General features: G+C 53.9%; 2 protein-coding genes across 14 annotated transcripts; one reads left to right on the top strand and one right to left on the bottom strand.

The window, feature by feature from the left end:
• Nucleotides 1-117: 117 nt before the first annotated feature.
• On the top strand, nt 118-8,870 carry DEDD (death effector domain containing). 5 transcript variants are annotated; one of them, XM_074322022.1, is made up of 6 exons: nt 118-259; nt 1,786-1,818; nt 6,255-6,641; nt 6,749-6,856; nt 7,109-7,255; nt 7,701-8,870. In XM_074322022.1, exons 3-6 carry the CDS (start codon nt 6,317-6,319, stop codon nt 8,075-8,077), a joined length of 957 nt encoding a protein of 318 aa, XP_074178123.1. In that variant the 5' UTR covers nt 118-259; nt 1,786-1,818; nt 6,255-6,316; the 3' UTR covers nt 8,078-8,870. The 5 variants fall into 5 exon arrangements, with proteins under 5 accessions (XP_074178123.1, XP_074178124.1, XP_019568501.1 ...); XM_074322023.1 differs by lacking the exon at nt 118-259 and adding an exon at nt 486-508; XM_019712942.2 differs by lacking the exon at nt 118-259 and adding an exon at nt 645-666.
• On the bottom strand, nt 8,274-12,547 carry NIT1 (nitrilase 1). Of its 9 annotated transcripts, none has more exons than XM_074322011.1 (7): nt 11,829-12,547; nt 11,242-11,334; nt 10,718-10,993; nt 10,522-10,625; nt 10,200-10,333; nt 9,935-10,060; nt 8,274-8,447 (listed from the first exon to the last, which is right to left on the bottom strand). In XM_074322011.1, exons 1-7 carry the CDS (start codon nt 12,530-12,532, stop codon nt 8,289-8,291), a joined length of 1,596 nt encoding a protein of 531 aa, XP_074178112.1. In that variant the 5' UTR covers nt 12,533-12,547; the 3' UTR covers nt 8,274-8,288. The 9 variants fall into 9 exon arrangements, with proteins under 9 accessions (XP_074178112.1, XP_074178110.1, XP_074178111.1 ...); XM_074322009.1 differs by lacking the exon at nt 8,274-8,447 and adding an exon at nt 9,139-9,664; XM_074322010.1 differs by lacking the exon at nt 8,274-8,447 and adding an exon at nt 9,139-9,664 and having other exon boundaries at nt 11,242-11,330; nt 11,897-12,547.
• Between the last annotated feature and the right edge of the window lie 3,028 nt (nt 12,548-15,575).

The following is a 15,575-nucleotide window of genomic DNA, read 5'->3' as shown; positions in this document are numbered from 1 at the left end:
CACTCGGCCCCGAAGCCGCCAGAGCCGACCAGGTTCCGGCGCGCGGTCAGGACGCAGCCTGCGCCCGCCACGCCCACCACGCCCGTGCCCGCCACGCCCCCGCCCCTCCCCTCCCCCCGCCCCACGCCCGCGGCGGCGGCGGCGGCGGCGGCGGCGGTGGCGGCGGCGGCGGCGGCAGGAGCCCGGATGCGGCGCCGGGAGACGGCCGGGGGAGCGGCGCGGATGGATCCAACATGGCGGCGCCGAGCCTGAGCCCGGGGTGAGGCGGGGCTGCGGGCCGCACAGGGCCCGAGAGGGAGGCCGGAGGGGGCGGCGGGGCGACGTCCGGCCCGCGGACCGCGGGAGGGGAGGTGACGGGACGCCGCCGGGCGGGGGAGGGGCGCGGCCGAGGGGGCGTGCGGGGGCGGCGGGTGGGGCGCGCTGCCGCGGTCCCGCCGGGGGCGGCGAGGGGCCTGCGGCGGCCAGCAGTTGGGAGGGGACCGCACTCCCTCGAGGCTGTTGGGGCGAGGTGACCGGGGGAGCGTGGGGCTCGCGCGGCGGGACGGGGTTTGAAAGGGTTAAATTGGGGCGGGAGGGGGAAGGGCCTCCGGGAGAATCGGGTGGAATGGGAGCGGACGGAGGTGTGGGGACCCGAGAGCGCGTCGGCGTGACGAGGCCGTGCAGAAAGTGAGACTGGGAGGAAAGTTTGAGAGGGAGGGGGGCGGGATGGCGGACGGGACAGCGGGGCTGCGCGGTGACAGGGCCTGGTGTCCGCCCCCCCGTGCGAAGGAGGCGGCGCAGTTGGGCAGCATCAGTTGCAGCCAATTCTCATCGCCGGGCCTGCAGCTTTAATGGGGTGGGACGGGCGGAAGGGAACGGTCATGTGGGCTTGGAGAAGTGGACTTGGGTTTGCTTTCAAAGGCTCCCTCGCTTGCTTCTGCCTTGTTTTTCCTGGGTACGAAGACAGGGGAAATGGGGAAGCTGCTGTCGCGGGCGTGTGGTGAGAGCAAGGAGTCCCCTGGATCTTAGCAGTGCGAGAATAGGGGGACGGCCGCGCTGTGCTGGCGCCTGTACGCTCCGGACGCGGCTCTGGAAGTGTGAGAAGCGGAACAGAGACGCAGGAGGGCCCGTAGGCACCCGGGCTCGTCGAACCCGGGCTTTAGCTTCAGCCCCTCCTTCTGCTGTTCACGTGCTAGGAGGCAGGGGTCAGTACTCGGGTGTAGAAAATGTCTCTTCTGAGATGGATGCTGCCCCGGTGGCTAGTTTGTCCTCACTGTGTGCTCGGTAAGGGAGAGGGTGAAGACAGAAATTGGAGGACGTTGTGGTCTGATACGTGAAGTGGTTGCTTGGTGGAATGAAAGTGCCTTCTTCGGCTGTAATCACTTTCCTCCCAGTTCTCCCGAAAACGAAAATCAATGTTTATATTTTAACAACATAGGTGGGTCTCATAATGAATTGAGGAGTCAGGTGGGAAGGTGTCAGAGGATAGTTGGTTTTCCCACAAGTTGTTGCATTTGGGACCTTTCTTACCATGAGCTGTTGAGGCTGGAAATTCTTGGAGTTGGTACTGTTTTGTGAATTGGCCAGTACAGTTGGGGAAGCCTGGGGACTTGGGCGGGGTGAGTTCTCTTATTTAGCTTGGAGTAGAGCTTTTCTATCTAAATGGCTTTAGGCTTGATTGTGTATTTTTGCAACTATGATCTACTAACTCTTTGGTCCTTTGAGGATTCAAAATAAAGCTTGAAAATTAACTCTTTTTTTTCTCCCTTATTTTTGTTCTGCTGCTGGCTTTGAACCTTACATTAGGAAGAGACCTGGGAAATTAAGTTTCTTGCAGAGGTAAGTCTGGAACTTTTTTTTATTGTTTTCAAACCCTTGATGGGAAGGGAAATGGCATGGGAAATGTATTGGGGTTGAGCCCAGTAATGGGGTAGGTGCCAGGCAGAAGGAGTCTTCATTCACCTCCCAAACTGAGTGTATAGCATCTGTTGCGGTCACTGTCTCTTTAGGTAACTGGAGAAAGGTAGGAGGGAAAGGAGAGCAGAAATCAGGTGTCTTGGCGTAAGTCCCCAGCTTTGTTTTGTTATCATGTAGTCTTCTTGGGCAGCTCTGAGAGAAACATTTTTTAGCACATGGGACATTGTACTCGAGCACAGTGTCTACTGAAAGTCATCCTTGGAGGGCTGCTGAGGCACCACCTTCCATGGGAAGGCCTTTACTGTAGCTTATGCTGTCCTCAGGGTTCAGGGTTCCTGGAACCTTCCTTTTGAGGAATCTTACTATGTAATTCTGACTTCCAGATACTTGGTTACATTTCCCTAGTCTCACCAGCAAGAAACCTCTTCATGTACATTTAGCCATCTTTAAGGTTTTCCGTGTTTTTATTTCAAGTTTCAAGACATCACTCTTTTTTAGTTCTTCCTCATGACTTTCCTCTCTAAGGGTCTCTGAGAGAGTCAAATACCTCTAGTTCTGTGAAAATACAGATACCATCCATGGTTGGGCCGAGACTAGACTTTGCTGGGAAGTAGAATCTAACAGAACAAGCAATCAAGGAAATCCTGTAGATACATAGAGACTGTCCGTTAGCCCTGGCTGGCTCGGACCACCCCTAAAGAAAACAAACAAACTATAACTTTAGGAAATGCAGCAATTCATCAGAATAAAAGAATTCTTTTTGGGAATCTAGTGGGGGACTCATACATCAGAATCTCAAACGAACTCAAACCAGCCAGTAGGATCAGGACTCGTGTTGGCGTCCGTGTTTGTCTTGGTGACCGGCACAATTTCAGACACCAAGACTCAGAAGGTCTTGCTCATCTTCTGTGCAGAGGGTACGCTCTCCTTACCGTCCTGGAAACTTCATGTAGGAGCTCTGTGTAACTTTCACTGGGTTCCCTCACTCCAGTGCCACAGAAAGCTGGGTATCTTTTGGGTTAAGGGGAACCTGGCCATGTTCTTTTAATGCTGAAGTTAAATAGATTCTTGGAATCCACATCTGGGTTGCTGAGTGAGTGAACTCACCATCCTAGACGATAATTAAGTGGTGCAATAGCCTGCACACCAGCCTCCTGCTGTTTCTCCCGAGGACATGGCTTTGGGAGACGCAGGCCTCTTCTCCACTTCACTTCACTGAAGAAGTGGCCTAACCAGGGAAGGTCCGCTACTGCTTTAGTTCTAGAACTTTGGCTGTGAGGGTTTAGTGTGGGATCCTTCTTGTCTGTCTGGCAGAGGATGGCACTGAACTAGGTCAGATTAGACTCCTGGGATGGGGCAGAAGGCAGTGTAGCTTGTCACTGCTCTTCACCTGAATGGGACAGCAGGTGACAGAGAGCAGCTGAGGTTGAACTGGGATGGAACTCCCAAGTGCCAGTTCGACTCATGAGTTAAATAAGTCTGTGTCTGACTGGCTTTCCTTTTCTTCTGGAACATTGTTTGATGGGTTTGGGTTGGGGATGGAAGGCTTCCTCTCCAGATCTTGGGTGGAAAGTGACATTCTGTTTCTATTCTTTCTGACCCTTCGTTCTGCTCCATATAGAGTAAGGTTTCTCACCCTCAGCGTCGTTGACATTTTGGGCTGGATAAGTCTTTGTTGTGGGGCCTGACCTGTGTTGTAGGGTGTTTAACAACATCCATGCCTGTAATAATGCATGCTGGTAATACTCCCGTCCCTCGTGACAATCTAAAACGTCTCCCGATGTTGCCGAATAACCCTTGGGGGGCAAAATCGCCCCCGCTTAAGAACTGCTGACCTAGAAGCTCTGAGTTCCTGGCACCTTGAGTGATCTGGCCTGGGGATCTAGGACTTAAAAGTGGCTGTTTTTCCCCTCAAATGTAGGGCGTTAAATCTCAGACGGTTGAGGTCTGTTATAGAGTTGTATCCATTGACGAATAATTAGGACTATAGTGTTTTCCTGTAGTTTGCCTCGTTTTCCAGTGGCCGGTTAATGTGGGGACAATATTTCTTTATTTCCTGGGGTTTATAGGCAGGGCATTTTGAATCAGGGAGTCCTGGAGCCCATGTGCTTTTCGGGGCTCCTTATAACCAGCAGCCGGCCAAAGGGAGCAGGTTGGATGAAGAACAGGGAGGGGTCGGGCTGCGAGGGGCTCGCGTCCCCAGGCCGCCTGTCCTGAGCAGGAAGTTGTTCTCCTTCAGCCTCTCCCTTTATACCAGGGGCTGTGGTGTGAAGTGAGAGGACGAGGGGAGGAAATCCAGTGTGTAGCTGAATAGCTCTTTTCCCAGCTGTTGCCCATGCTTCGGGGGGTGTGGGCATCTGGGCTGTCATAACTAGAAATGGGCTGTATTTCTGATCCACATATCAGAACCCATGGGATGGGGCTAAGTGATTCACGCGCCTTCTCTTAGAGGTGTGAATCTCCATGCTTCCATTTTACTGTTACTGAGGGAGAGGCGATCAGGTCCTGCTTGCTCCTCAGTTTCCTGAGACACCCCACCCCTCTGCCCCCGCCAGCTTGGCTCTTCTGAAGTAGCTCATTTTATTCTCCTTGTTAACCCAGACCCAGTCGCTTGGTATAAGAAAGGGACAGACAGCCCCTTGTTGTTGAGTAGGGTGCGGTGGCAGGGCAGCCCTGCAGTGAGGGGAGGCCACAGCCAGAGCACAGCATGGTCTCTGAGTTGCGTGTCTGGTTTTAATGAGGTCCTCTCGCTCTTGGACTCCCGTGACTTTGTCTCCCAATTGGTATTGCTGTGATGACCTCGCAGACATGGAGGTCAGTGTATGCGAGGCTAGGCCACTGCGAGGCACTGGGAATCTAAAGGCAGATATAGTTTAGTCCCTCTAACAAGTTGCTTAAGATCTAGTGGGACAATCAACGCACAAATAATTTTTGTATACGTTGATAAATGGCTTCAAGGAAACAGGACTGTCCATGGGAGCACAGAGGAGGGCTACTTACCCATGTGGTATAGAGAAGGAACTTGAAGGTGGCATCTGAGCTGACTCTCACAGGGGCAGTATGTGCTGGGAAGCGGACATTCAGGCAAAGGGAGTGGTCTGAAGGGACAGAATGAATGGAGTGATGTGTATGCACTGTAAACAGTAACCTTAGAGAATGAGAGGTGGGTGGAGATTGGAAATGTGGGCAGGTTTGGTGTGCTGTGTAAGGAGCTGGGAGTGTTACAGGTCAGGAGAGGCTGTAGCTAGGTCTTTAGCAGAAAAGTGATGGTCAGGCATGCACTGTAGATAGCAGTTTAGCTGATTGTGGGGAGGGGTTTGGGCGATACAGGTTGGAGGTAAAATGCCCTTAAGGAGGCCACTGCAGAAGCCCCGGTGAGAGCTCCCTGGGACCTGAGCCAGGGCGGTGGCGGTGGCAAGGTGAGGCCGATTTGGGAAATACTCAGAAGCAGCATCAACAGGGATTTATAAGTGATTGGGTGGTTGGAGGTTGTGGTCAGAGGGGAGCAGTACTGGCGTGTGCTCTTGGGGGGCAGTGAGTATGAGTGACTGGAACGGATGTGACGTTGTTAGACCTGAGGATGGGTCCTGGGCTGGGTCATTCACAGGATGATGGAGGGGCTTTGTGAGTCAAATGCCCACTGATACGAGTATAGGGCTGTGATTGGTAAGTGACAGCCATGAGGAAAGGCAGGAGGTGACATGTCCAAGTGGCACCTCCTGCCACTCAGCACGGGCATGGCAGGTGTGTGGACGTCAGCCCGCGGTTTTGGGTGAGTACTGATTGGCCTGGACTTGGTCGGATGGTAGGAAACCTAAGGATAGGTTCTGGAGGGGCGAGTCTGGGCCGCAGAGGTCCTGGATGCTTCTCTCTGAAATCGCTTTCACGACGATGTGTGTGAGGTTTACAAAGTGGTTTACATGTCTTTTCTAAGTGGATTCTTAACAAGAATGAGGAGTGGTTTCTTCGATCCGTGTTTTGTAGATGGTGGCAGTGAGACTTTGAAGTTAAGTGACGTGCTTAAGGTGACACAGCTACACAGCTTAATGATACAGAGTTGAACCGTTCTCGCCCTAAAGCTTTTCAGTTTCCCTGCTGTTAGTCCCTCAGTTCATCTGTTACTGCTTCCATAATGGAGTTGGAGTGACTTCTCTTCTTCTCAATTTTGCCTACATTTAAGAGGTGAACTGGAGGTGGGGAGGGAACAAGGAACCAAAAGCAGTATTTTGGTGGCAGGAGGGCCAATCATGGTAATACCTATGAGCAACTCCTGCTGGAAACGCAGCACTGAAACTGCACCTGAGTCTCACTTAGGAGAAGTGACTGTTTCTCCACGATGGTTTTTCCTTGCCCTGCAGCGTAGCGGGGGCCCCAGCGGCAGAGCGGGACCGCTGGGAGGCGCTGCGCCCCTGAGCCCAGCATGGCGGGCCTGAAGCGGCGTGCCAGCCAGGTGTGGCCTGAGGAGCGTGGCGCGCTGGAGCACGGGCTCTACAGCCTGCACCGCATGTTCGACGTCGTGGGCACCCATCTGACACACAGGGACGTGCGTGTGCTCTCCTTCCTGTTTGTTGATGTCATCGACGACCACGAGCGGGGCCTCATCCGGAACGGACGTGACTTCCTGCTGGCGCTGGAGCGCCAGGGCCGCTGTGACGAGAGTAACTTCCGCCAGGTGCTACAGCTGCTGCGCGTCATCACTCGCCATGACCTGCTGCCCTACGTCACGCTCAAGCGGAGGCGGGCTGGTGAGGGCGCCCGGGGCTGGGGGCTTGGGGGCTTAGGGGCGGGGGAGGCCCCGCGGGAGGGCTGCACCAGAAGTGGGGTTTCTTCCTGAATGACCCCTCCCCCACAGTGTGCCCCGATCTCGTGGACAAGTATCTGGAGGAGACATCGATTCGCTATGTGACCCCCAGAGCCCTCAGTGACCCGGAACCGAGGCCCACCCAACCCCCTAAAACAGGTGAGAGGATATGAAGTCCCCTCATTGCTGTGATCCCATCCCAGCCCCAGTTCTGCCGGCTTAAGTGAAAGGACACGTAGCCCCATAAGCCAGGTGAGGCACTGTTGCATCACCTTAGCCCTGTGTCCCCAGGTGTCCACGACCTGGGGGTCACATCGTGGCGACTGCGTTCCATGCTCAGTGTAAGTGATTTCCCCCTCGTTGTGCGGCAGGTGTTTGACTTTGTCCTCTCCCCTCTCACCCTCTGGTCAGTGCCTCCCCACTATCCTGTGGTGTGCTGCCCCACTCCGGGCCCTCAGATGTGTAGCAAGAGGCCAGCTCGAGGGAGAGCCACACTCGGGAGCCAGCGAAAACGCCGGAAGTCAGTGACAGCAGATCCCAAGGAGAAACAGACATGTGGTGAGGACGTGGGGGCTGCAGAGGGCATGAGGACTGTGGACCCTGGGCAGTGTGGGCTCGCGTGGCGGCTGCACAGCGAGGCTGGGGTGTCTCGGGCCCCTCCACCTGTGGCAGGGTGCATTTCAGCTCTTTTTAGTTGATACTAAATCAAAGGGGTGCCATTATGACATCTATATTGTATGGTGGACCAGATCATGACAGGGTAGTGAGGTGACTAGGAGGCCTCGTAGAAGAAGGGGCCGCTTATGAGTGATGGGGAGTCTGGTCTGGGTCTGGCCCACTTGGTCCAACCTCCTGCGTTAGGGCCAGGGTTTCTCAGGCCCCGGGAAGGAACGAGTCCTAGGAGAGAGGTAGGGAGCTGTCAGGTGTTGCCCACCCTGTTCTGCCAGCCTTTCTCGCACAGCCACCCCTGACCGCAGTCTCTTGTGCACGTCTTCCTTCCCAGACATCAGACTGCGGGTCCGGGCGGAGTACTGCCAGCACGAGACCGCGCTGCAGGGCAACGTCTTCTCCAACAGGCAGGACCCGCTCGAGCGCCAGTTTGAGCGCTTCAACCAGGCCAACACCATCCTCAAGTCCCGGGACCTGGGCTCCATCATCTGCGACATCAAGTTCTCCGAGCTCACCTACCTCGACGCATTCTGGCGCGACTACATCAACGGCTCGTTACTGGAGGCGCTCAAAGGTGTCTTCATCACAGACTCCCTGAAGCAGGCCGTGGGCCACGAAGCTATCAAGCTGCTGGTGAACGTGGACGAGGAGGACTATGAGCTGGGCCGACAGAAGCTCCTGACGAACTTGATGCTGCAGGCCTTGCCCTGACCTCCTCGGGGCTGCCCCACCACTCACGTCTGGAGCGCACACTGTTCTGTTCTGGGGTTTGTTCTTACCCTGCCAACCGGTCACAGCCCTGCCTTTTTTTTTTTTTTTTTTAAGGAAAAGACAAAGAACCATGGAAGCGGTGTCCCCACCCCTCCCTGCAGCCATGTGCCTGGGCTTCCTGTTTGTCCCCTTTCCCACTTACCCCATGTGTCTACAGCCACCTTGCCACTGAGCCAGAAGACAGATGTGCAGGGACAACAAGCAAAGGCTGTAGCGCAGTCTCCGTAAGGGACTGAAGTGAACACTGCGTCTGCGTGTGTGCGTGGGGGTCAGCAGTGCAACTGGCTTCACGAGGGCTCTTAAATCCTGTCTGAAAAACCAAAGGGCTGTGAGTAAGGGAGCTGTGTGGAAGGTGGGACTCGGAAGTGGGTTTTGGAAATTAATCGCCACCCTCTCCCAAATTATAGAATTTTTCAAAAAACAAGCTGTGGCCCTTCCCACTGTCTCCTGGCCTCTGGTGCTGCTCCTCTGCCTCACTCCCTCCACGCCATGGCCGAGACCTCTGCCTGGTGTGGCTCCTCCTTTTTCCCCTTTGTCAAACCCCCCTCAGGGGAGAGTAGGTAAGAGGAATAGGTCAGCCTGGTCGCCCTCCCCACCGACTGCGGTGTGTCTGTGCACACGCACGGGTGGGCAGGGCGAGGCTGCTGATGAAAGTAGACTCCCCCTGAAAAGGGGCAGGGGGAGTGTGAGCCTTCCTTCCATGTTCAAGTGAAAATAAATGATGGACCCTGCAGCCCTTTTCCCCTTTGCATCCTTCTGGCTTGGGCACAGGCACAGTAGGTGAAAGTGAAGGAATTCAGTATCAGCTCCCTTCTTTGTCCTCCCCCCGCCCCCACTCCCACTCCCGGGCTTGGGAGCATGGGGCCAGGCCATGCACTGAGTGTCGCACTTTTATGTAGGTAGGGAGGCCTGTGGCGTGAGCCAGGAGGCCTGGATGGCTCCTAGTCTGCTGGTCCAACACCACCTCCCCTTTCAGCTCCCGAAGGAGATGTCCACACACAGACTTTATGATTATTATATTTTTTTTCAATGCCAGTGCTGCTCAGCCCTCAGCATAATTTCAGTTCTCTTGAAATAAACAGTGACTATATAAAATTCCACCTTTCTGAAACTGAAATCTGAGCTCAGATGAGTTTCTTCTTTGCCAAGAAGCTGAGCCTCAAGGTTCTCCAAGTGAGGGGAGCTGCGCCTGGGTCCTGCCCATAAGTTACAGCAACCCCGGCTCACAATGGGGGTCTCAGCACCCCAAAGTCAGAAGTCTCAAGACAGTGGGCCACCCAGACTGCCGTAGAGATCAGGTCTGCGGTGCTGGAACACAGGCAGGTGTTGGCGCAACTGGCGTAGATAACGGAGGTCGATTCGGGCCAGGCAGAGGCCTGGTCCCTCAGAGCAGCGGGCCACCACGGTTCCCCAGGGGTCCACCACCATGCTGTGCCCGTAACTTGCTCTCTTCTCATGGTGGCGTCCACACTGTGCTGCTGCCACTACGTAGCACTGAGCTTCAATGGCACGGGCCCGCAGTAACACCTGGGGGTGGGGACGTGTTTCACTGACGCACACACGTAGCAGCTAGTGGGGAACTGACAGGCAATGGACACTGCAGGCCAGTCTACCCACTGTGACCATTCTGGTAACTGCCTAGGAAAGATTTACGATGTTAACTGTTCTTTAACATACGAGAGGCAACAGCCTGGAAAATGAATTTTCCCACTAGTTGGGAAGGGGGAGAAAGTCAACTGGCAGGGCTGAGGGAAGACAGGTTGAGAGAAGGCGTGTTTTGAAGAGGTGTCCTCTTACCTCCCAGTGGGCGGGGCCTGTTACGGATCCAAAAGCCGAGGGGTAGGTAAGTATTTCTGCTCCAGCCTGAGCCAATGTCAGAGACAGTTCAGGGAACCGCATGTCATAGCAGATAGCCAGACCAATCTGGAAGGAAAACCAGCCTACTTGGTTAGCCCCCGTCCCGTCACAACACCGCTACCCGACTCCTTAGGGCTGCTTCTCCTCTACTACATGCCAGTGTCCCTGTTCCCCTCCCTCTCGTCCTACTATATGCCAGTCCCACCTTGCCTGCTGGTGTGCTGACAGGGGACTTGAGACTGGGCCCAGGCATGGTAGAGCTGCTTTCATGCATAGGCCCCTGCCCCGGAATCTCTACGTCACACAGATGCGTCTTCCTGTAAGTGGCCACTACCGACCCTGGAGTAAAAGAGAGGAGGAAACCTGGGGCTGATTCTCTAGAAGCCCAGCTTTTAGTTCCTCTTATCCCAAGGTGATAGTTCATAGTCCAGGAACCGAGAAGTACGGATACTCAATGTTGAGAATTCTGGAGAATTGTTTAGGTAGAAAAGCCTGGGAAGAGGCAGGCTAGAGTTATGACATCTCACCCTCGCTGTCCAGAAGCACATGACAGTTGTAGATTTTCTGAGTCTGCTCCCAGTCTTGGCCACGCTCGTGAAAGCCACCCAAGGACAGCCAGAGTCCACATTCCCTGGGGGAAGGGGACACTGACACTTCTCATATCTGGCAATCCAGAGACACTAACCAACAAAGAAACTCCCTCCCTCCCCCTTTCCCTGGTACCTGGCCAGCTGCGTGTATTCTCCCAAAAGGCTCCCTCCCAGTGGCTCAGACAGGTGCAGAGTCTCTGCAGGGTCGCGTGCAATGAAGTCAAATGCCTCAGGCAGGAAAGCCAGGCAAGCGCCCAGTCGGGCGGCCTCTCGAACCAGCTCAGCACACGCTTTAAAGTTGTGCTGCTTGTCTGGTGTGGACGTTACCTGGCACACAGCCACCAGGGGCAGTGCGTCGGAGGAGGAGGAGGAGGAGGAGGAGGAGGGGGAGAGAGCCATGGCTCTGGGCCTGCGGAGAGCGCAGGAAGGACTCAGATTTCCCAGCATGGGAAACCCAAGTTGAACGGCAAAGGGCTCAAATGGGGAGGCAAGAAGGCTGGACACCCCTTTGATGCTACTCGTACAAGGAACAATGGCCCACCCATCAAATGTTCCGTGGATGGCTCGTACCCCACTGTCTCCCACCATCCATTCATCCAACAAGACATTTGAGCACCTACTACGTGCCAGGCACTGAAGATACGACAAACATGTTACCTGGGCTGAGCACAAAGTACTGAGAGTCGAGGTATCCGGAGTCCAGGACACAGAAGCGACAGGAGCTGATGAGGCCTTATGATGAAGCCCTGCCTGAGGAAAGGGAGAAATAAGGACACCAACCCCTCCCTTAAGCCGTGAGTTTCTAGGCTCCTCTGACTTCTCTCTTCATGCTGTGCCGCCGAATCAGGGCCCTGCCAGCAAACACCCCCCTCCGCCCCCAAGTCTTTCAGATGCTCTTTGTCGCAGGTAATTACGGGCCACGGAAGAGATCACAAGGTGGGAAGAAGGGAGAAACCTGGACTCCGTGATCTCGCGTTAAACGGAAGCCCTCGTCCTCTGCCGGGCGCCGCAGCGGTCCCAGTCCTCGCCCAGGCACGTCCTGGGTTCCCCCGCCTCTCCTGACTGCACCGCCCGCACACCCGTCCGAGGGCAGGTTCACCCTCCCCGGTTCCCCCCCCGCGGTAGACGCGGGCGCCGGCACGCGGGTCCCGGCCCGCGCCCCCCTCTCCGTTAACCCGTCCTCCCTGCCCTCGCAGCGCCGGCATCTCGGCTGCGCAGGTCACAGCACCGCAGGTGGCAGTCACCGCGGCCGGCGGGGCGGGGACGAGGCCCCACGGGAAGACGCCGCCGGAACCACTCGCAGGGTCCTGACCCGGAGCGGCCTGGGGGCGGCGGCGCGGCGGCGAGCGGGCGGAAACCCGCGGGCGGAAGTGACGCGAGGTCTGCGCTGCGCGCCGGAAGCCCCGGGGCGGCGAAGATGGCGGAGAGCGGCGGTCGCGCGGGGAAGAGCGGCGGGAGCGGCGCGGGCAAGGGGGCGGTGTCGGCGGAGCAGGTGAGGGCGGAGAAGGCGGAGGGGGGCGGGCGGCGGCGTCCGGAGGAGATGCGGGAAGAGGGGGCGCCCCGGCTGCTGCCGGCCTTCGCTGCAGGCCCGCGCTCGGTGGCCGCTCACAGGGGCGGGTCGTGGGAGAAGGCGGCCGAGCCTGCGGGAGAGCGGGCGCGCTGGGAGGCGAAAGCCGCGCCGCCGCGGGGTGTCGGTGGGGCTCCGGGGAGCGAAGCCGCCAGCGGCAGGGCCTGGGAGGATGCGCGGGTCTGACGGACCCGGGTCGTCACTGTCCCCGCTTCTCCGCACCCTCGGACGGGATGTCGCTGGGCCGGCAGCTCGTAGCGGGTCCCGGGGATTCGTCCTCGCGCTGGTTGTGCGGTCTGTTACCTGACCCTGAGACCGAGGTGACAATTGCAGTCCCTGCAGAGCCACGTGACGCTCATAGCCGAGCGTCTTCTGTGTCATGCTGTTTTGAGTCGGGAGTCACTATTAGATTGAATTTCCTTAGAGGCCAGAAACCCTCTTCTGATCTGAGTTTGCATTTCCCCGAGTGCCCAGCATCGGGCAGCGTTTTATAAATGAATCAGAACGCCTTTTGTGGTTTGGGAAGCGTGGTTTGCTAATAGTGGGGCTAGTGTTTAACAGAGGTGGGAAGGAATCTACACAAGAGAAAGGAACACATAGCTAAACAGTAGCTCTTTTAATTACAGAGTCCTTCATTAGTTATTCGTTGAACAATTACTCAGGCAAATGTATCAGCATAAAGATATCTTTTTTCAAACTGTCCCTTGCCATCGAAGAGTTCTAGTCTGCTTGGGGAAAATACTCGTAAGGTAACACGAAATGTTAATATGAGGCAGCCGGTAAGTGTCCGAGGAGCGCTATCAAGTGCTGTGGGATTTTGAGGAGGGAGGAAGACACAGCCTCAGACTTACTGGTGCAAAAGGGAAGGGAGAGGGAACCTGGTACTTTTTGAGGGTCTGCTATGTGCCAGATACTCTACTGGGTACAGGGAAACAGATGAATGAAGTAGACCTTGTTTTCAAGGTAGCTGGACTCCTTTGAGAAAAGACAAACCAAACAATAAGGTTTGCAGTGTTCCACACAGGCCCTTGTTTAGGGCAGCTAGAGGAGGGACCCCAACTAAGCAGGAGGTTATGGGATTGGCAGGGGCGGGCGGCAGAAAGGGAAGCTGGGGGATAGCAGGGTGGCTAAGACTAAGATAAGAAGTGCACTGGGGTCGGACAGGCGTGTGTTTGACCATTTCTACCATAGAGGATGACCTCCCAAGAGTTGCCTCTCTTGGCTTTCCTGCCTGTAGAAAACCTAATGGTACCTACCTCATCACTGAATCCTGGTTATTAAGCAAGACAATGCGTGCACAGTGTTTTGCACAGTGACTGGAATAAAGTATGGGTTTAATAAGTGCTAATGATCTTGTTTTCTAGAAGAGATAATCCTTCAGCTCCATTCCAAAGGATGAGAGAAGTGAGTCAAGCAAAGAAGGAAGTGGAGGATTTTCTAGGTAGAGGGAACAATGTGTGTAAAAGCACTAAGACATGAAACTGCCTGACATGTTTGGGATGCAGGTGAACTTAAAGTTTGAAATGGTCTGCAAGACTTGAATGTGCAGAAAAAGGGGTGAAAAGAGAATCTCGGATGCTTCTCAGGCTTTTGTCTTTGATGAATGGTGGTGCCACAGGAAGATGGACAAGTTTGGGGGGAGGGAATACGTTTATTGTAGGATTTGAGTTTGGGTTTCTTGTGGGACATCCAGGTAGAGACATTTAGTAAGTGGTTCAATTTATGAATCTTGACTTCCAGAAAGAAATCTGACTTGGAGCTCTAAAGTAGAGAAGTGTGGCTTTCTGGGTGGTAGACAGAGCCATGGTTGTGGATGAAATCATCTAGGGTTTGTACAGACAGTGAAAAAAGAAGCAGAGTGGGGTGGAACCAACATGTAAGGGTGGTGGAGAAAGAAGCCCTCAGAAGACACAGAGGAGTGTGATCATTGAGTTCTGAGACTGTTCTTGCTTAACACTCTGGCTTTTGTTTGTGTTCCAGAGAGAACACTGGGTAAAAAACATAAGATTTATCATTGCTGCAAATAGGAGCCACATATGTCCCTTATAAACAAGATGGAAGCAAGTAACTGATTGTGCGAGGCACTTTACTGGTTTTTCTCTTCTGTTACTTAATTACTGCCATTGAAGTAGGCTGTATTGTCCTCCCTTACAGATAAGGACAGTTGGGCCTCAGAGGCTTTAGTTCACTTACCAAGAGTCAGTAACTGGAAGAGCAGGGCTTTTAATTGAGGGACTTGAGAATCAGACAGACCTACTTTTTTCACGTATACAATGATCAGACCAGAAGAACTTGAACTGAGCCTGAAGGAGTGGATAGTTTTGAACAGGGGCAGTGGAAACAGGAAGAAGGGGAGAGCACAGAGCATAGATTGATGCGAAGGGCAGTGACCGGTTGGTTTAATGAAGTCATGAGGTATAAGTCAGAAAGGTGTGATCTTCCAAGTAAGTTGGATGCTTGCACGACAAAGAATTCTGGAGTTTTTGATGGAAGCAGGGAGGGAGTGATAGAAGGATATGTGATCCACTATTGAGTTCTTTTCCTATTACATAAAATAATACATGTTCATTGTGGAGATTGTAGAAAACACAGGGAAAAGTACAAAGTAAGAAATAAATTACCATGACCCTGCGATCGAGAGAGAACCATTCTTACTGTCTAGGAGCATATTCTCTGAGAGGTTTCCCCTCCTCGATGGTTTCGCTTGTGTGTGTGTGTGTAAAAAGGGAGGACGTGTGTATTTTACATATTTTATAACTTTGTCATTCTACAATGTATACTTTCTACAAAAGTTGTATTATATAATATGTCCTGTTTTATAACCTGCTGTTTAAGCTTAATAATATATCATGAACATTTTTCTATGTCATCTAAGTGTTAGGAAAATGAAGCCAGCAGCAGTGTGTAGGATGGATTTGGAGAGTCCAAAAATAGGGAGATAATTTAAAAGACTGTTGTACTAGTTCAGACAAGAGGTAATAAAGGCTTGAATTAGGGTGATGTCATTGAGCCAAAGAAAAACTGCTGAGGTGGGTGCAATAAACTTGGCAGTTGCTGGGATACGGGTGTGTTCAAAGCTGGGACCGGGGTTTCCTACCTGGAGGGCTCGAGTGCTGTCGTTAGCAAAAATAGGGGGGACAAGAGGAGGAACAGTTTAAACAGGGTGAAAGGTGATCAGCTCAGCTTTGAATGACCTGAGTCAGGTGTTCCTGGGACATTGAGGTGGAGAGGTTCTGTGATAATCACAGCACTGTTTGATGACAACCTGTCAGATGCTGGCTAGTATTCTAAACCCCTGACGTAATCAATCAATCACTCCCCACAACATCCTATGAGACAGATGATGTTTCTGTTTTACTAGAGAAAAAACTTAGATTAAAAAAAGAAACAACTTGCTCATGGTCAGACTTGAGCCATTTTGTCT

Source organism: Rhinolophus sinicus, linkage group LG17 (assembly GCF_036562045.2).
Source record: "Rhinolophus sinicus isolate RSC01 linkage group LG17, ASM3656204v1, whole genome shotgun sequence".
Classification (NCBI taxonomy): Eukaryota; Metazoa; Chordata; class Mammalia; order Chiroptera; family Rhinolophidae; genus Rhinolophus; species Rhinolophus sinicus.
This window is presented reverse-complemented; position numbering and strand designations above follow the sequence as displayed.

Excerpts from the sequence above, each read along its gene's own strand:
- DEDD (XM_074322022.1), top strand. The coding sequence starts at position 6,317 with ATGGCGGGCCTGAAGCGGCGTGCCAGCCAGGTGTGGCCTGAGGAGCGT. Across the intron at positions 6,642-6,748 it reads GCTCAAGCGGAGGCGGGCTG|TGTGCCCCGATCTCGTGGAC; the intron begins GTGAGGGCGCCC and ends CCTCCCCCACAG. Across the intron at positions 6,857-7,108 it reads CACCCAACCCCCTAAAACAG|TGCCTCCCCACTATCCTGTG; the intron begins GTGAGAGGATAT and ends CCCTCTGGTCAG.
- NIT1 (XM_074322009.1), bottom strand. The coding sequence starts at position 12,532 with ATGACACAGAAGACGCTCGGCTATGAGCGTCACGTGGCTCTGCAGGGA. Across the intron at positions 10,994-11,241 it reads GTACTTTGTGCTCAGCCCAG|GCCCAGAGCCATGGCTCTCT; the intron begins GTAACATGTTTG and ends CGCTCTCCGCAG. Across the intron at positions 10,061-10,199 it reads TCAGCACACCAGCAGGCAAG|ATTGGTCTGGCTATCTGCTA; the intron begins GTGGGACTGGCA and ends TTTTCCTTCCAG.